General features: G+C 40.8%; 1 protein-coding gene across 7 annotated transcripts in view; it reads right to left on the minus strand.

The window, feature by feature from the left end:
* The window catches only part of CSNK1G1 (casein kinase 1 gamma 1), a 193,603-nt gene that overhangs the window by 78,213 nt on the left and 94,173 nt on the right, over positions 1 to 21,217 (minus strand). For all 7 annotated transcript variants that reach the window (XM_075531485.1, XM_075531483.1, XM_075531482.1 and 4 more), the window contains 2 exons: positions 13,611 to 13,651; positions 2,087 to 2,156 (listed from right to left, as the gene is read on the minus strand). In XM_075531485.1, coding sequence (XP_075387600.1) covers positions 2,087 to 2,156; positions 13,611 to 13,651 — 111 coding nt within the window. The remainder of the gene's footprint in view (positions 1 to 2,086; positions 2,157 to 13,610; positions 13,652 to 21,217) is intronic.

Consider the following 21,217-nt stretch of genomic DNA (forward strand, 5'->3'; position numbering starts at 1 on the left):
GTGACCCACCAGGGCCAGCGATCCATAACAGGAGCAAAACTACAGTTAAGTAGCAATGAAAATAATTTTATGGGATCACCACAACACGAGGAACTGCATTAAAGGGTCCGGGCATTAGGAAGGTTGAGAACCACTGGACTAGGCCTTGTAGCTTTTAGATGATGCACTAGAGCCCGCCTTTCTATCCCACTGAGTCAACCAGGGGAAGGACATGCCAGTCACAGAGGTTTGCTTTTTCATCATTGAATAAAGAAAACTTTTAGACCCTTTCCCCTAATGTTCTTCCTACTTCGTACTGTTTACATGTAGACTACACCAAAACATAAGACTCTGCAGTGTTCTCCTGTGTTTACAGAGTATGAAAAGGGAAGGCTGGTCTGATCACTTCCTTCCGACCCACTCAACTTCTAAATTGGGCTGGATCTAGCATGTGCCTTGGATGTGTCAGACATGTGAAACATGTTTATCATAAGTGAGCTACATGTAGCTAGCATTATGAAATTTACAAAACCAGTCAACTTTAAAGTTGAGTTCTGGGGCATCAGAGGAGACAAGTCTCAAGTTATATATGTAAGCCTATGAACTCAGTTGCCAATCTTAAATCCCATACCAGGAACGCACCAGTTTTAAAGATATCAAATGTCCATCTTGGCCTCCCTTGGCTTTGGTCATGGCTATTTAATGCTGTGGTCCGAGTAGAATAGACTTAAATAACACCAAGTGGCTCTTACATAATTCTGTATACTTAGATTCTAAGAAATGAAATTAAAATCCCTTCACTAGTACCTTCAACACTGGTACTTGAAATAAAAACCATATTTAAGACATTCATCTACCTCGATCATATGGGCAGTTCTTGAAAGTTCATCAAAATAATGGCAGTGTTGGGGTATTATATTTCATAATGTATATATATTATCATTTTATTGGGGGCTCGTACAACTCTTATCACAATCCATACATCCATCCATATGTCAAGCACACTTGTACATTTGTTGCCATCATCATTCCATAATGTATATTTCAGAATATCTATAAACATATATCGTCTCAGTGTGGTAAAACACAGCATGCAAATTATCAAGCCCTCCTCTCTTTTCTATATTTAAAAAAAAAAAAGAAGGGATTGAAAGAGAGCCTGCATGTGTTCAGAAGGTACAAGCATTTCAAGGTGGATCTACGCGCACACACACAGCATCACAAATCTCTATCACCTCAACTGCCCCTCTCCACCCAGGGAACAAGTACTTTTTAATTATCTATATTATTTTCCCATCAAGCCACCAGGCAAAGGAGGTATCTCTCACTAACAGTCAGTCGATTCTAACTCATACTGACCCGGCAGGACTGAGTAGAATCGCCCCTGTGGGGTTGCTGAGACAAAAATCTTTACAAGAGTAGTAAAACGCCTCTGGTAGTTTCGAACTGCTGACTTTGTGGTTAGCAGTCTAACTATTGCCCCAGGGATCCCAGGGGTGAAATTAAAAAATAAAACTCACTGCCACCAAGTCAATGCTGACTCATCATCAGCGACCTCCTGTGGGTTTCTGAGACTGTAACTTCATGGGAATAGACACCTGTCTTCCTCCGGGCTGCTTGTGGTTACAAACTGCCAGCCATGCTCACTGCAGCCTGAGTAACTACTACACACGGGGCTCCTAGGGAAGCTAGGGGCTGGTAAAGTGAGTGAACCCACCTATAGAATTCATATATTTAAGGTAGGAGACTTTTTTTCCCCAGTTCATATATGCACAGGTTTATTCCAAACAAAATGCATTTAAACATGTCTCTGTGAACAGTGGATGGCTGCAGACAAGTTCTCTCAGTAATGCCCTTGCCCGGTCTCATTAGTAGGTAGGAGACTTTTGTGTCATGTACGTTAGATGTTATCAGGAGGGACCAGTCATAAAATAAACAGCAAAAAAACAGGAAGACCCTCAATGAAATGGACTTCAAGAACAGTGCAAGACCAGACAAGTATTTCATTCTATTGTACATATGGTCATTATGAGCTAGAAAAGACTGAATGGCATGTAACAACACAAAGTTGCATGCTAAGAAAACGGAAAGAAAGGACATGACTTACCTGTACTGCCGAGCTGTTTATAAAACCTGTATTCTAAATGAAGCTGTGGAGCACGTGATTTTATTGGTTCCTGAAACCCAAAAAGAGTAAATGTGATGAAATATAGAAAAATGGGATTTTTCTCCATTCAGAGTAAAACAGGATTAAGAATTACATAATGTTTTAGAGATGATATCAAAATATGATTGCATTTTCATTCCACAACTTCCAATCCCCTCCATAGCAATTAAAAAGAAAATATGCCCTGAGTGACTTTCCAGATAGCTCTCTTACCATGAAATCTTCTCAGGAAATAGATTATCCTGGGAATCCAGATGCTAAACTGGTTTCAAATAGCAGCATGTATTGCCATTTGTATTTTTCCTTCTTTTTTTTTTTTTGCCTTCTTATGTTGTTATAAATTTTAAATAGTAAAGATTAACAAAGGATCTCTGGTGGTGTAGTGAGTTTTGAATTAGGCTTCTAAATACAAGGTTGGCAGTTCAAAACCACCAACTACTCTGCAGGAGAAAAATAAGGCTTCTACTATAAATAAATAAGTTTAGTCTCAGAAACCCACAGAGGTAGTTCTGCCCTGCCCTACAAGTATTGCTATGAGTTGATGTCAACTCAATGGCAAGGAGTTTGAGTTAAGTTGAAATATATATTTATAGAAAAATGAAAGTAAAACAAAAGTCTGAAATTCTACAACTTAAAGAGAACCATTATTAACATTGTCTATCCTTCCAAATGTTTCTTTCTGCATATATTTATATATGAAATGACTTTCATATAAATAAGATCATAGTATATCACTTTGAAGTCAACAATGTGATGGTCTTTGCATGGTACTAAATATATCTGTATATTATTTTAATGTCTGTAGTGTTCCCCTGCATGTATGCAACTATCTGTGTATATACTTATACCTTGACAGTATTTTTGAATTGTTTTCAGCATTCACTAGTATGAACAATGCCAACAGGAACATTGTTGTGGATATTTCTTTTGAAGATTCTGAAAACAATGCAAATTATGAGGGGCCGTCAAAAAAGATATGTCAAACTCCATTATCTTTAAATCTCATTTTTTCTACAAATGTTTTGAAGCCCCTTCTATAAAACTTTATGCAGTGTGGTGTTTGAGTTTTCTGAGGAACTCCGAGCTACAGCAGGAAAACAGCCATCCTTTGCTCTAGTACGAACTTCAAGAACAACTGTTCTTCAGTCTGTTCAGTGTGCCGGACAATTGGCTAAGACAAGTAAACATTATGCTAAAAGGATCATCCCTTCTAAGCAAATGATAGACCAATTATTACAGTATCACTGTGGACTCTCTTTAAAACCTCAGCAGTTACCTTGCAATTCTTGTTATAATAACTACTTTCAGAAAAGGAAACTAGAAATATTTTTAATTGACAACTCATTTGCTCTTTGGCTCTACTGTCCGCTCTAAGCCCTTAATTCCTAAAGTCCATCTAAAATCAAACAGAAGTAATAAGTCATCACAAGAACAAAAGAGTGCCTTTGGGAAGTCATTTAATTCTTTAAGTAGATCCGATGATTACTCATCCTATTTTTGTGTGTGTATGCTTGACACAATGTATATATGCATATATTTTGAAAAGAGCTGCAGGAGCCCCCAATAAAATGATTTTAATAGGAAGAAGTAAAAGATGCAATCCATACTGAAGACTTTAGTCTTTGATCTTCATCAGACAGTATGTCCAGTCCTCCTCACTTTCATCCAGCAAGGTTGTTACAGAGTCTTCCTCTAATCCTGATCGTCTGCTCTTTTTCATGGAGTTCAGCTTCTTAGATTATATGTTCAACATACAGATTGAGTACGTATAGTTGGAGGCTACAACTGTGATACACACCATTCCCAATTTTAGGCCCTGCAGTAATCCCTTGTTCAGTTGAAACCACTGCTTCTTGGTCTATAGACAGGTTTTACATAAACAAAATTAAAGAGATCTGAGACTTTTTCTTTGCAATTTTATCCAAAATCTGTTGAAACACATAGTAAGATGCTTTTGTGAAGTCAATAAATACTTTCTGGTGCCCGCTCCTCTAATCCAAGATCCATCTGTTATCAATGTGATAGCCACCACTCACATGCTCTTCTGATCCCAGTCTGAATTTCTGAAAAGTCTCTGCCAATGCAATGCAGCAACCATTGTTTAATTCTCTTCAGCAAAATCACACTTTCAGGTGATATTGTTAACACTGTTCAATAATTTCTACGTTCTGCTGGATCACCTTTCTTTGGAATGGCCAATGACTTGACCAGGTAGCTGTCTTCCAAATTCCTCACATCTCCAGCACTACATCCATTTGCTGAAATATCTCAGTTGGTACTCTGTTTCCTGGGTTCTTGTGTTTTAGTCAAGTTTGGACTTCTACTAGTAAGAGGGCTGTAGTATTAGACAAATGGAAAGAAAAACATTTTTCTTACAATTGGTAGAAAATCTGTTAAAAAGAGCCTTAAAATCCTAGCTGATAAAGGAGGGATTACAGTATTGTGTTTATTTTATAAACTGTGGTAGTTACATAATTTGGTGTCAATTTGAGGATTCAGAGTGAAAGGGTGTGGTTTATCCTTTCAATCAGGTGACAGCCAATGAGGCCTCTGGGTGGGTATGGCCTTCTCCTAAGGATTTAGGGAACTCCAGTTTTTCCTCCTGGGAGGCGGGAGAGTCAGCCTCTCTCTGTCTCTCTCTCTCTGGGCTCACTCCCTGTGAGACTCTGGACTCACTCCCTTGAAGATCCCTGCAAGACATTTCTAAGAAGCCAAGTGAATCTACCCTGAGGCAGTCGGCATTTTTTGGAACTGAAGGAACCAAGTGGAGACCCCTGCCAGCGCTGAGATACTTAAAATGCCACTGGATCCACAAGACTTCCAAACCACTGGCCTGTGATCTTCCTGCATTTGGCATCACTACATGTGTTTCTTGAGTCTGAAGAGGGCTTTACATATTGGTATCAGACATCTGGACTATTATTGGACTTATGGACGGGGCTGGGATGTTTTCTCAATATTCAATTGCTCTTATATATAAACCTCTTTCTTTTTTTAAAAGTCATTTGATTGGGGAGTCTTATAACTCTTATCACAATCCATACATACATCCCTTGTGCCAAGTACATTTGTACATTTGTTGTCATCATCATTCTCAAAATATCTGTTTTCTAATTGAGCCCTTGGGATCAGCTCATTATTTTACCCTCCCTCCTCACCCCTCTCCCTCATGAACTCTTGCTAATTTATAAATTATTATTACTTTGTCATGTCTTAAACTGTCCAACGTCTCCCTTCATCCACTTTTCTGTTGTCTATCCCCCAGAGAGGAGGGTTACATAGATATACTTGTAATCAGTTCCCCCTTTCCACCCGACCTTCCCTCCACCCTCTGGGTATCACAACTCTCACCACCACTGGTCCTGAAGGGTTCATCTGTCCTGGATTTCTTGTGTTTCTAGTTCCTATCAGTAGCAGGGTACATCCTCTAGTCAAGTCAGATTTGTAAGGTAGAACTGAGATCATGATAGTGGTGGGGAGAAAGCATTTAAGAACCAGAGGAAAGTTATATGTTTCATCCTTGCTACACTGCACCCTGACTGGCTCGTCTCCTCCCCGAGACGCTACTGGAAGGGGATATCCAGTTGCCTACAGATGGGCTTTGGGTCCCCATTCCACTTCATTCACAATGATATATTTTGCTCTTTGATGCCGGATACCTGATCCTATCAACACCTCGTGACCACATAGGCTGGTGTGCTTCTTCCATGTGGGCTTTGTTGCTTCTGAGTTAGATGGCTGCTTGCCTAGCTTCAAGCCTTTAAGACCCTAGACACTATCTTTCTTGATAGCTGGGCACCATGAACTTTCTTCACCACATTTGCTTATGCACCCGCTTTATCTTCAGCAATCATGTCAGGAAGGTGTGAGTTATGAAATGCCAATTTAATAGAACAAAGTGTTCTTGCATTGAGGGAGTACTTAAGCAGAGGTCCAATGTCTATCTGTTACCTTAATAGTAAATCTATAAATACATGCACATAGATCTATTTCCCCATCCTCATATATAAATCATTTACATATGTACATGCCTGTATTTAAACCTGTATATAGTCTCTCTGCCTCCTGGTTCTTTCCTCTATTTCCTTTTACTTTCCTCTTGTCCCTCTATCATGTTCAGCCTTCATTTGGGTTTCAGTAACTCCTCTTGGTTACATTGCCCTTGATGAAGCCCTACCAGGTCTCTTACACCCTCCTCACCACAAATTTTTGGATTACTTGTTGTTCCCTTGTCCCTGGATCTGTTCACACCACTTACTTTCCCCCACCTCTTCCTCTCCCATGTTCCCCGGGAACCATAGGTCCCTTTGTTTTCTCCTCCAGATTGTTTATCTAGGCTATCTTATCTAGATATATCTGCAGAGATAATAATATGTACAAAAACAAGAGAGAGAAAAACAAAGCAACAAAAGAAAACAAACCAATGACAAAAAAGAGAAAAGCCTGTAAATAGTTCAAGTCTGATGGGGTTCCATGGCCTGGCCTCAAAGTCTTATTTTTGTACAGCCTCAGGACTCCCTTTCTCTGCTCCCCTTGCTGTTCTGTTACACTCCCTTAAGTGTTTTGTCTTCATGTGGTGGGCTCAGATTGGGCACGAATCCCACAGTGTCTCCAGTGTCCCCTGTGGGGCTATGGGTCAGGGAGGGGTGTCGTGTCTCATATTGGGGCTGGCCATATGGTCCTCTCTGTGCCTTGGCTGCTCTGAGCAGGAACAGCGTCCTCAAGGTTTGGTGGGTCAGGAGGTGCTCTAGTTTCTCTTCTGCCCCCTTTATTTGCTCCAGTGTGCTCTGATCAGACATATCCCTCTCCCTGAGATGTAGTTGAATGCTGTCCTCTGAAGTAAATTCTTCTGGGGGAAGGGGCAGATGCCACATAATTGGGATTGGGGCTGTCCCCACAGATCTCTCTACTGATAAACTTCTTATACACATATGCATCTCCATGAATTTTTTTCTCTAGTCTACCCAAACCAATCATAAAGATGGAGAAGAGATGTTTATTTGACTTCTGCCTCATATTGGATTTTCTTCTTCGGCTAGCCAGAAGTCAGATATGCCCATGCAATTTACTGGGTTGCTTTCTGGAAAGAGTATGGGAAGTTAAAGTTTTGATTATTTTGTTTGGTTGTAGTCTGTGATTGTTAAGGTTTATTGTGCCAACCTGGCTAATGAACACATGGGATTAATTGAAGGGTGGAGAGATAAACGACCTGGTGATTCGCCTTTCTTGTCTCTTGTGGCTACCTTAAGCTAGTTTTCTGCCTCAGCTGGCAAGGCTCACTACCTGTAAGACATCCCTGAAGAAAAAGTCACATGGATCTGTCCTGATGAAGCCCTGGGTGCTGGAGTAGCTGCGTGGTGACCCCTGTTGGTGCTAAAATGCTTACACACTCACTGATTTGGCTTTCCTCCTGCAAGAAGCTTACACACTCACGGATTCGGCTTTCCTCCTGCATTCAGCATCACTGCATGTGTTTTGTGAGATTGAGGAGGGCTTTGTAGATCAGTGTCAGACATATGGGCTAATGTCAGACTTAGACAGCATTGGGCTTAGACAGCACTGGGTTGGGATGCTTTCTTAATGTACAATTACCCTTTATATAAAACTCTCCCTTATAAAATATGAGTATCTATGAATTTTGTTTCTCTAGTCTACCCAAACTAGCACACAGTCTTTGGTTATTCCTGTGTGAAATGGCAAAAATGAATGTTGTTAATGTGTATTTTGAGCTCAGGGGTAGAAATCGCCCCTTGAATTTCTCAGAAACCATGCTGCTTAGGGAAAATGGCTGACAGAAAGCCTGGATCTGTTTGATGCTCTCAAGTAGCCAGTCCATATTTTGTATTATAGAGTATTTTTGATAAGGATTAAGATAAATAATGATTGAACTTGACTGCTTTAAGAATAGAGTTTAGTATCTGATTCTACTTTGTTTACACTGATTTCTTCTGCTTATTATTGTTGATATACGGATTTATATAAATAATTATTGGGAAGTATGAAAATAGAGAGTTTGTAAGCCCACTTGCCTAGAACCATTCATATTTGATCTTTAAATGGGTTTAAAACACCCTGCAAGGAAGGCTCTGAAAGCATTAGTCTCACCCAGTGCTTTGGAGTACTCAGGATGTTTGTATTCCAGAAATCTTGCCTAAGGGTCTGTTGTTGACAGAGTGAAGAAAAAAAAAGGAACTCTTTGGTTATTTGAAGTTTGAACTAGTGGTTTTTGTCAGAAGCTGGGAAAAATCTGGAACCATGAAGAACACTCTTCTCTAGGACTGAACATTAAAGGGAGCCTGTGGCAGCCTGAAATGCTTGCTAGGTGACCACCTGGATCAGTGGTTCTCAACCTTTAATGCTATGGTCCTTTAATGCAGTTCCTCATGTTGTGGTGACCCCCAACTATAGTATTATTTTCATTGCTACTCTCTAACTGTAATTTTGCTACTGTGATGAATCGGGCGACCACTGTGAAAAGGTCGTTTGACCCCAAAAGGGGTCGAGACCCACAGGTTGAGAACTGCTGACCTAGATCCACTTGTTGAGAGGAAATGGGAGAAAAGCAGCAAGAGAGAGACAGGTTGAGTCTGGCCACTGACACCCATGGACCTGGTTCACAGGAACTAGAGGAGAAGACGAGAGCGGGTTGACTGGTCTGAAGTTCATGACCTAGCATAAGGGGGCTAGGCATGGTCTAAAGGCAAGGCAGCCAATGGGCACCCTGATAAGACTAAGTGAGGCAGCCCACATTCAGTTGACCAGAACCCAACCAGATAGATGAAGAAAAGATGTTTCAGCTTGTGAACTGGTGCATATTGCTGCTGACTTTATGGATGGCCTGTTCTGATTTGACGTTGCTTATGGATGAGAATTTCACAAAGTTCCAACTAGAATTAAGATTCTTCACATCAAAGAATATTTTTGTCTCCTCAGAGCACTGGGTTGATGTAAGTGGGCAGTATAGAATTGAATACCCAAAATGGGGGGAATAAAGGCATGAAGTGGATGGTTTACAAACTTTCATAGGTGGGGGAATATATTCATAGGATTATGTTTGCTTTTATTTTTTTTTAAATAAAGGCCCCTCGAAATCCCAGAAATAAGATTCAAGCAAAGTAGATTTAAAACATGCGCGCATTGCTGTGCCTGGTAGCTGACTTCGTTTCCATAGCGGTCTGGCCGCTTGCCAGACTCACAGTTATGCTAGAAAACACATGCCTGCCCGAAATCCTAAACCGACGACAGACAGCTACCTTGTAGGAGTAGAGTGCTCACAGCATATTCTGCTGTTAAAATGAAAGGCTCAATTTCTGCCATTACTTCGCCCTTGGAGAATACAATTTCAAAGGAGAAGCACAGGCCCACAGACAATATGGCTGGTTCTAAAACACCTTTCAACCTTAAGCACTGAAGCATACTACATTTCTAGATGACAATATTTACATTTAGATCTACTTCATTTTAACACCTCAAAGGTTTAATAATACTACAGAAAACAATTCATCACATCGATGTTCAAATGAGTTCAAGGTAAGACTATGAAAGGCACAAAGTTTTCATAACAGAAATTCTTCCAGATATTTTTCATGAACTAATTTTACAGTTTTCTAATCCCTAAAAAGAGTCTCAGAAACCCACATGGGCAGTTCTACCCTGTCCTATACAGTTGCTGTGAGTCAGCATCGAGTTCAACAGCAGTGAGTTAGATTCTATGTTGTTTTCAAACTTTAATGTATGATAGATAACACTACAGCTAGCATCATCCAGTACACTTAGTTACACAGTACACAGTAAGTAAAAAATTGTTGTTGGGAGAGGGACAGCAGAGAAGGGGGGGAGGGAGACTCCGGATAGAGCAAGATATGACAAAATAACGATGTATAAATTACCAAGGGCACGTGAGGGAGGGGGGAGCAGGGAGGGAGGGTGAAAAAAAATAGGACCTGATGCAAAGGGCTTAAGTGGAGAGCAAATGCTTTGAGAATGATTGGGGCAGGGAATGTATGGATGTGCTTTATACAATTGATGTATGTATATGTATGGATTGTGATAAGAGTTGTATGAGCCCCTAATAAAGTGTTTTAAAAAATTATTGTTACATAATTAAAGACATTTATTAAGAATAGAATTATCAAAATGTGAAGCTATTATTTTGTGACATAACCCTCCACCTAAGCATATACACCTCTGAAGGCACCGTTTTCCTTCTTATGTAGAAATATATTTGTTATTTCATTTTTATACATGTACTGTATGTATTCATGCATATGTATATTTCTTTTTTTTAAATCATTTTATTGGGGGCTCATACAATTCTTATCACAATCCATACATACATCCACTGTGTCAAGCCCATTTGTTCCCATCATCATTCTTAAAACATTTGCCTTTTACTTGAGCCCTTGGAATCAGCTCCTCAATTTTTTTTCCCCTCCCTCCCTGCTCCCCGCTCCCTCAGGAACCCTTGATAATTTATAAATTATTATTATTCTGTCATATCTTACATTGTCCAATGTCTCCCTTCACCCACTTTTATGTTGTCCATCTCCAAGGGAGGAGGCTATATATAGATCCTTGTAATCCGTTCCCCCTTTCTACCCCACTCTCCCCTCACCCTCCCTATATCACCACTCTCACCACTGGTCCTGAAGTGGTCATCTGTCCTGGATTCCCTGTGTTTCCAGTTCTTATCTGTAGCAGGGTATATCCTCTGGTCTAGCCAGATTGTAAAGTAGCATTGGGATCATGAAAGTGGGGAAGGAGGAAGCATGTTTCTTTTCACCTTTGCTACACTGCACCGCTGACTGGCTCGTCAACTCCCCGTGACCCTTCTGTAAGGGGTTGTCCTGTTGCCTACAGATGGGTCTTGGGTCCCCAATCTGTATTCCCCCTCATTTGATTTTTTGTTCTTTGACGCCTGATACCTGATCCCTTTGACAACTTGTGACCACACAGGCTGGTGTGCTTCTTCCATGTGGGCTTTGTTGTTTCTGAGTTAGATGGCCGCTTGTTTACCTTCAAGCCTTTAAGACCCCAGATGCTATATCTTTGGTAGCCAGCCACCATCAGCTTTTTCACCACATTTGCTTATGCACCCACTTTGTCTTCAATGATCGTGTCGGGAAGGTGAGCATCATGGAATGCCAATTTAATAGAACAAAGTGTTCTTGCATGGAGGGAGTACTTGAGTGGAGGCCCATTGTCCTTTTGCTACCTTAATACTAAACCTATAAGTATATGCACCTCGATATATTTCCCAATCCTCATATATATTTATATATATACAGAAGGCACTGTTTTCATCTTAATCTTCCCTGAAGAATTTTGTGTACTTCAACTGAAACTAAATCAAACTCTCTGCCATTGAGTCAAATGCTGACTCATAACAATTCTACAGGACAGCTAGAACTGCCCCTGTGAGTTTCGAAGACTGTAACTTTCTCTCTCTCTCTCTCTCTCTCTCTCTCTCTCTCTCTCTCTCTCTCTCTCTCTCTCTCTCTCTCTCTCTCTCTCTCTTTCTCTCTCGTGATTCTTCCAAGGAGTGACTGGTGGTTTTGAACTGATGATTGCAGCCGAATGCAGTCTGTATGCTACCAGGGCTCCTTCAAACTTCAACTTCAACACGCCTCAAACCACTAGCTTTGGCATACATGAGACTCAAATAGTGTTTCTTTTGAGTGTTGAGTTTGGAGGCAAAGAGAAATCTGAAGGGGTAAGATTGGGGCTATAGAGTGGATGGACTAAGCTTTCCCAAAAAGATTCTCTTGGGACAGCCATTGCTATCTTTAAAGACTGAACATGTACAACATTTGTCACGGTTTTCTCACCAATGCATTTTTCCATTTTCTAAAAACGTCTTCATAATACAACCCCAGGAACTTCCTATGTCCTTTGAAAAAAAATCTCTCAAGACTACTCCTTTGGGACCCCAAAAGAGTTACTATAACCTTCTGATCTGACCTCGCTCCTGTGAATTTAAGTGGCCCAGCACGTTGCTTTGTGTGTTAGTCTGGGTAGACTAGAGAAACAAATTCATATACACGCATATGTGTATAAAGGAGAGGTTTATAAACAAGAGCAATTGAACATGGAGAAAACATCCCAGCCCAGTCCAGATCAAGTCCTTAAGTTCAACATTAGACCATATGTCCTATACCAATCTATAAAGTCCTCTTCAGACTCACGAAACACATGCAATGAAGCCAAATGCAGGACAATCACAAGCCAGTGGGTAGAAAGTCTGGGTCCAGTGACGTTGTAAGCATCTCAGCGCGGGCAGGGGTCTCTCTGTGGCTTCGCTGGCTTCAGAGTTCTGGTTGCGCTCATGTGACTTGTTTTCTGCAATGTCTCCCAAGAAGTGGCAGAGAGAGAGAGGTGTCTTCCCGCCTCCAAGGAGGAAGTAACAGATTTCCCAGAATTCTCAGGAGAAGGCCATGCCCACAGAAGTCATTGGCTATCTCCAGATCGACAGCCTAGACTTCACCCCTACACCCTTACTCCTTAAATTGACACCAGATTAGGTGACTACCACACCTCAGAAGCCACTATTTAGACTGGATGTAACTCTGTTTACAATGCAGTCCTTGAAACTACCTTTGTGGTTTCAATATTGCTTTAAACATGGATGAAAACAATTTTTTTTGAGTGAGACAAAAGCTTGCAAAGACCAAGATGTTGACTTAACATTAAAAATGTTGAACAGCCATATGAAATCCGAATTTCAGTAGCTATCACTTCACAAGAAATACTTTGGTTGTCTTCTCCCAGTTTCTAGAATTCAGACACAATGTCTTCATTCAATGATGGCGACAGTCTTCCTTCATTGACTCATCTTCTGAGATCTTCCTGAGCTTCCTTAGAACAACTGATCCACCTACAAATTGTTGTTGTTTTATATGGAGCAGCATTCCCATAAATGTATTGCAAAGTTTCAGTGATCTGGGAAAACACCCACTTAAGTTCTATTAGAAACTTGATTATTAGCCCTGACCTCCAAAGCATGCCCTCTGCCCCCATAGTGCAAAAGAGGCTTGTTCTTAAGACACTCGCCCAAGACTAAGACGAGTGTATTACTGAAAGGACTTGGACTCAGCCAACCAACGATCAGGGAGACATGCTTAAACTCATTTTGTTTAAAATGAACATGTGCATTTTAATAGGAAAGTATACATCTATGTATACACCACTCAATTGCATTGTTTTCTTTTTTATATTCTAAAGATGAATAAAACGAATCCAGCATCTATGAACTGCAACCCTTATAGCACTAATTTTTGGCCTATCCTCAGACAGTGATTCATTGCACAATAATATTGAACCTCATGGGAAAAAACTACGTAGGATTATAAGCAAGAACAAAATACAGCGCATAAATTTTTGTAAATGCTTACAATTTCCTGTAATAAGGCTATGTGAGTAGTGAAGGCACCAAAATAAAATTACTACAAATATAGACTCTACTCACCAGTTTGATTGCTACATATTCATTGGTGTAGAGATTTTTACCTAAGGAAAAAGGAGAATGTTTATGTTTTAGTGAAATTTTTTCTGGGAAGCACAAAGAAAAGTCTAGCTTACAGGGTCATGAGAAAGGTAATAATCCCAATGCAGTTCACATATATGAAACATAGAGCATAAATGAAAAGCTAGAAAAAGAGACAACGATGAGATCTAGCAAGTATAAAACACAAATTGCCCGATAACTTAGAAATTTAAGTTATGCATGAGTTGTGTTTTTTGTTAAATCATTTTATTGAAGGCTTGTGCAACTCTTATCACAATCCATACATCCATCCATTGTGTCAAGCACATTTGTACATTTGTGGCCATCATCATTCTCAAAACATTTTCTTTCTACTTGAGCCCTTGGTATCAGCTCATTTTCCCCCTTCCCTCCCCCATCCTCTCTCCCTCATGAACCCTTCATAATTTATCTTTTTGTTTCCATGTCTTACACTGTCCACTGTCTCACTTCACCCATTTTTCTGTTGTCTGTCCCTGAGTTATATATAAATTCTTGTGATCGGTTTCCCCTTTCTCCCCCTAGCATTCCCTTACCCTCCTGGTATTGCTACTCTAATTATTGGTCCTGAGGGGTTATCTGTTCTGGATTCCCTACGTTTCCAGCTTTTATCTGTACAAGTGTACATCCTCTGATCTAGCTGGAATTGTAAGGTACTCTTGGGATGATATTGGGTGTGTGTGTGTGGGAGGGGGGAAGCATGAAAGAACTGGAGGAAAAGTTGTAGGTTCATCATTGCTATACTGCACCCTGACTGGCTCATCTCCTCCCATTGACCCTTCTGTAAGGAGATGTCCAGTTGCCTACAGATGGGCTTTGGGTCTCCACTCCACATTCCCCCTCATTCACAATGATATGATTTTTTTGTTCTTTGATGCCTAATACCTGATCCCTTTGACACCTCGTGATCACACAGGCTGGTATGCTTCTTCCATGTGGGCTCTGTTGCTTCTCAGCTAGCTGTCTATTTAGCTTCAAGCCTTTAAGACCCCTAGATGCTGTATCTTTTGATAGCTAGGCACCAAGAGCTTTCTTCACCACATTTGCTTATGCACCCACTTTATCTTCAGCGAATGTGTCAGGAAGGTGAGCATGATGGAAAGTGTTCTTACATTGAGGGAGTACTAGAGTAGAGGCCCAATGTCCATCTGCTACCTTAATACTAAACCTATAAATATATGCACCTAGATATATTTTCGTAACATCATATATTTTACAGATGAACATACCTGTAGTTATACCTCTATAGATGCCCTTTGCCCCCTAGTTCCTTTGACTTTCCTCTTATCCCACTATCATGCTCAGCCTTCATTTGGGTTTCAGTAATTCCTCTCTGTTACATTGCCCTTGATCAAGCCCTACCAGGCCTCCTATACCCTCTTCACCATCAATTTTGTATCACTTGTTCCCTTGTCCCTGGGTTTTCATCACCCACTTCCTTTCCCCCCCGCCTCCCCTTCTCTGTCCTACCTCACCACCCAACCGTCCATCCTTTGTTTTTTTCCTCCAGATTTTTTATCCAGCCTATCTTAACTAGATAGACCTGCAGAGATAATAATATGCACAGAACCAAGACAGAGCAAAACAAAGTAACAAAAGAAAACAAAACAACAAAAAACCAACACCAACAAAAGAAAGAAAATCCTGTAAATAGTTCAAGATCTGTTTGTTGACCTTTAGGAGTGTTTTCCTATGGAGTCTGATGGGGTGCCACGCCCTAGCTCCAAAGTCTAATATTGGTATTCCCTTGGGGCTTCGTTACTCTGTTCTCCTTGCTGTTCAGTTGCACACCCTAGTGTTTAGCCTCAGTGTGGTGGGGCTAGATGGGGCACAATTCCCACATTGTGTCCCCTGCAGGGCTATGGGTCAGTGAGGGATGTCATGTCCTATAGTGGGGCTGGCTCTATGGTCGTCTCTGTGCATTGCTGCCCTGAACTGGTATAGCGTCCTCAGGGCTGGTGGGCCAGGATGTGCTCCACTCTCTCTTCCTCCGTCATTTGCTCCTGTGTGCTCTGATCAGACATATCCCTTTCCCTAAGCTGTAGCTTCAATGCTGTCCTCTGAAGTGACTCTTCTGCGGGGAGGGGGACTGGCTACCGTAGTTGGAATTGGGGCTGGCCCCTCAGACCTCTCTATTGGTTCCCTGCTTCATGACTCTGGCAAACTATTATTAACATTATACTTTTAATACTACTGTCAGACTGCCAAGTAACTTCATATGTCAAAAGAGTACAAATTTAGGAATACCTTTGTAAATAATATAATAAGGAGCAACTACAGTGTGCCAGAAAAACTATGAAATCATTCTAGGATGAAATTTATTTTTTAAATAAACACAGGGAGAAAATAGGCATTTTCACCCTCTATACATGTGGTGTAATAGCTTCTAAATGCCCAACTACCAGGATCCGAATTCTACCTTGCAGGGCTGGATAGGGCAGAGGTTGTACACTGGTACATATGAGGGCTGGAGAAACAGGGAATCCAGGGTGGATGATACCTTCAGGACCAAGGGTGTGAGGGGCGATGCTGGGAGAGTGGAGGGTGAGTGGGTTGGAAACGGGGAACTGATTACAAGGATCCACATGTGACCTCTTCCCTGGGAGAGGGACAGCAGAGAAGAGGGGGAGGGGAGACTCCGGATAGGGCAAGATATGACAAAATAACGATGTATAAATTACCAAGGGCACATGAGGGAGGGGGGAAAAGGGAGGGAGGGGAAAAAAAAAGAGGACCTGATGCAAAGGGCTTAAGTGGAGAGCTAATGCTTTGAGAATGATTGGGGCAGGGAATGTATGGATGTGCTTTATACAACTGATGTATGTATATGGTATATGTATGGATTGTGATAAGAGTTGTATGAGTCCCTAATAAAGTATAAAAAAAGAAAAGAGGAGAAAAAAAATGATTAGGGCAAAGAATGTACAGATGTGCTTTAAACAATTGATGTATGTATATGTATGGACTGTGATAAGAGTTGTATGAGCCCCTAATAAATTGCTAAAAAAAATAGCTTCTAAATGTTAATGCATGTTTCTGATAAATGTCCTCACAAAAACGGATTTATATATAAGAGCATAAGTCAAAGTGTTGCTATAAAATCACAGAAAAGTTATTAAACAACAATATTAAAATGTGAAGTTGTAAATGACTAACTTCTAAAATAAAATTCTCTTGGGAGTACACAGATATAAGCATTCTGGGGGAAAAGAATGAAGTTGTTGTTTCTCGACATATCCTCATCTAGGTCTATATTCTTCTGATATTGATGTTTCCTGCTCTCTAGCACTTGCCCAAATAATTCTGCATTCTTTAATTTACAATGCATTAAGACAGTACTTTGGCATCCTCGAGAGATCAAATTTTTTTTTTTTTGAGATCAAAATTTTTAAATGTTCTCTGAATTTGGGAAATAAGTTTGACAGGCAAGTAGAGGGTAAGGTTTCCCAAAAATTCTTCTAAGACAGTCTTTGATATCCTTAAAAAAAATTTTTTTTAAAAAGCACGTGTACTTTGATGATGGAAAAACATTCCTCAGCACAAATTTCCTGGTTATCTATCACAACAGTTCTAGTGCTTCCTCACCATTCCCACATTCATTGTTTGTTCCCCAAATCCCCTCACATTTCTTATCTTCCACCACCCACCCCAAAGCCACTGTTTTAACTTAACCTCTACTTTATTTTGGAAGACACCTAATGAGACAAATGTATTACTGAAAGAACTTGCGTACAACCATCAACTTACATGTTTTGTTGGAAAAAAATCTGTGCTTCTCTGATCTAGAAGAATACCAGTAGCAATACTTTTTTCACTTACCCTTGTATTTTATGAAATTGCGAAAAGGATACTAACTGACTGAACAGATAAAGTAGAACAGACAGCCAAGTCTCAAGGAGATGAAGATTCCAATATGGCGCAGAAAACTAATTCCATACCTGGTATGATGCTGAATACATCTTTCTCAAGAGAGCCTTGATAGAGCTGTATAAACATTGTTATTGTGACTGTTTTAGCACAGAGCTAACCTCTAAGAACTTAATATCACTTTAAAAAGTCAAGTTATAAAAATTTTTAATTATAAATGTGTTCTGGATTATTGACATTCCTAGCCAACAATTTCTAGCAATATGAATTTTTGAGAGTGATGGAGTTAAGAGCACCGAAATTAATCTTTTACTTTTTTAGAGTACACCACACCTGCACTGTTGAAAAAGCAGACATCTTTGAAGTATACGGGTTAAATAGTTTCAAATAAGAAAAGGCATACAGTAGTGTGGTATCCTTTCACTTTACTAATTAAATCTATGTGCTGAAAAAATAATATCAGCTGTGTATGCTACATGAAAAGGCATGTTACAGCAGGATGAAGGAAGACTCATTAACAACCTGAGATATACAAATGATACAACCTTGCTTGCTAAAAGTAAAGAGGGCTTGAAAAACTTATTGATGAAAAAATCAAAGACTACACCCTTAATTATGGACTGCACCTCATCATAAAACAAAAATCCTCAAAAGTGGACCAAATAAACAACATCATAACAAATGGACAAAGTACTGACTTTGCTAAGAATTTCATGTTACTCAGCACCCATGAAAGCAAGTCAATAAATCGGGCAACCCTGCTGAAAGAGACTTCTTTTAAAGTGTTAAAGAACAAAGATATTACAAGCAGGACTAAAGTGTGCCTGAATTCAATCGCCTCTTATGCATGCCAAAGGTAGACAATGAAAACAGAAGATCAAAGAAGATTTGATCCATTTGAATTATGGTGTTGAAGAAGAATATTGAATATACCCTGCAATGCCACAAGGATGGATAAATGTGTCTTGGAAGAAGTACAGCAAGGATGAGGAGAATTTGTCTCACTTTAGACTGGTCTCTCAATAACATGTCTAAAATGACAGCAACAAAGATGGCCAAGAACAAGTCTCCAGCAGAGGGTCAGCAATCAAGAGGCGAACTTTGATCATACCTGGTTTGATGAAAGGGTGAAACACCCTAGACTGCAGCTCTTAACCACCTGTTAGATCTAACACTGACTGAACTCACCCCCAAAGCTCGATATTCAGCTCACATAACAGGCAAGTCTATATAGGGAGCAATAATACTAGTGAGGTACACACAACTTAGAATAATCAACAATTTGAGATCAAAGGGGCAATATTTATCCAGGGACAAAGTTTGGAATGGTTAAGAAAGGAGGATGAATGGAAGCAGAAAAGCTGGGAAGATGTGGGGGAGAGATGATACATGGAAGGGATTGCAATCAGTGATGTGAAACAAGTGTATGAATGATTGTGGGGGGGAAGGTCAGATGCTCACAGGCATCCTCCCTGAGGGTGATCAGTTGCCAGACTGCAGTGGGCCCCACTCCTGCTGTTAAGGACAATGGAGGCCTGTAGTCATAGATTTGGTTGCGATCTAGGTGAAGTTCACACCCTACTGATAATGGTTCCTATGGAGATCCAGAGAACAGGTCAAAGTTAAGCTGCCATCCTAAATCTAAGATCCGTCCATTTTGTCACATGTATACCCCCAATCCCTCCTCTTCCTATTTTGTGTATGTTCCAAGACCACCGCCTCTCACTGCTATATAACATATAGTGCAACCTCTTCCTGTGATCCTGTGACGTATGTCTTTACCTGAAATTAGTGGGCTTGCACACCCCCAAAGGTATATAGGCCTGGGTGAGCGAGAGAGTCTCTCCTCTCTCGCGTGCACTCTCTCTCTCTTTCTCTCTTGCCTCCTCCACTCTCCTCGGTTCCATCTCCTCCCCGTTCCCTTTTCCCTTGCCCTCCTTCCCTTGCCCCTCTTCTCCATGTAGGACCCATCAAGCGGGGCTGAGGTGAGCATGCTACCATGAAATGTGTCTGACTCCATTATTGCAACATCTCTTTTATCTCTCAAGCTCTTGATGACTTTAATATAATATTTATATATCTCAACTGTACAACTGTGCTTACTGAATCCCTGATTAGTGGAGGGGGTCTGGCACCCCCAATCATACCACAAACGATTAACTGTAAAACTGATGATCTCCTCTGTAAATCTTCATCCAATTAAAAAGTTAATAATAATCTATATGGGATCAAAGTTCCAATAACAACTCAAAAGACTGGACAGGAGCCTTAGAACACTGTGTACTTTTGTTACCTGGGGTAGACCAACTCAGAGAAGGCGGGTGAGAATGGTTGTACAAACCAGAATATAAGCGAGGTCACTGAATGGCATGTAAAGAAACTGTATACATTGTCAACACCTACATAAGTTGGCGTGTGTGCGTGTGCGTGTGCGTGTGGAAACCCTCTGAGACATGGACTGACACAGTGGCAGCGACAGTGGTTCAAATATGGCTCTGACCCTAAGAATGGCATGGAAGTGGGTTTCCTTCTGTTAGAGGGTCATTACAGGTAGAATCAGCTCTAAGGCACCTACCGAGAACATGTAACACCGAACACAGCAGCTGATAGATTACAAAAGGCAAACTTGCTCAATCTTGCTTGCTTTTTCTCTGGAGGCACCAAAAGAACTGAACACATGTCACCCTTTCACAAAGCAATCACGCTTATTCCCAAGAGGCACTGGAGATAATTACTAAAAGGTACTCAGACAATTTCTCCTGAGCTAGGCACTGCACAAATGTGGGATTATAATAAGACTTTCCCCCAGATTTGTCTCCCCCAAAAATATGCCAAACAGTCCAGGCTGTTTGCCAGCACATGGTGAGAGGTCAGACACTTAGAGATATTCTCCCTGAAGGTCTCTGGTCCACTGTAGGTGGGGCTCACACCCTACTGAGAAGGATAGTGATTGTTTCCATGGAGATCCAGAGAACAGGTAAAACCTGCTCAGTGACATCCAAAGTTAGGCTGCCATCCTGAATCTAGGATCCACCCATCTTGTCACAATCCTTCCCCTTCCTATTATGTGTATACCCCTAGATCATCCCCCTCCCATTACTGTATTACCTATAGTACAACCCTTTCCTGTGAAGTATGTCTTTACCAGTAATTAGGGGGCTTGCACGCCCTCCAAAGATATATAATCTTTGGTTAGAAATAAAGAGCTTTCTCCCCTGGTTCCCAGTCCCTCTCTCCCTGGTGCTCTCTCCCTACAGTCCTCTCTCCCAACCCTCTCTCCTCTGATCCCCTATCCTTCCACTCCTCACCCTCCTCTCTCCTGCAGGGACCTGGCTGTTGAGCTCATGGCCATCTAGGAGGTGAGCATGCTACCGTGAAATGTGTCTGACTCCATTGTTTCAATCTCTCTTCTATCTCTCCTAATTATCTATGACTTTACTATATCTTGATATAACTTAACCTTATAATTGTGCCTATCGAACCAGTGATTAGTTGTGGGGGCTGGCCTTCCCCCACACTCAAATGAATTCCTTTGCCAGGGGGCAACTGATCATTAAAGCTAAAAAGGCCAACACAAAAAACAGCCTGTGGAAGTCCAGACCATCACTCGACCACTATCCTCTGATAAAAACAACACAAACAGAAATTTTGCTCTGGAAGAATTTTTTTTTTTTTGCTCTGGA

Source organism: Tenrec ecaudatus, chromosome 14, assembly GCF_050624435.1.
Source record: "Tenrec ecaudatus isolate mTenEca1 chromosome 14, mTenEca1.hap1, whole genome shotgun sequence".
NCBI lineage: Eukaryota > Metazoa > Chordata > Mammalia > Afrosoricida > Tenrecidae > Tenrec > Tenrec ecaudatus.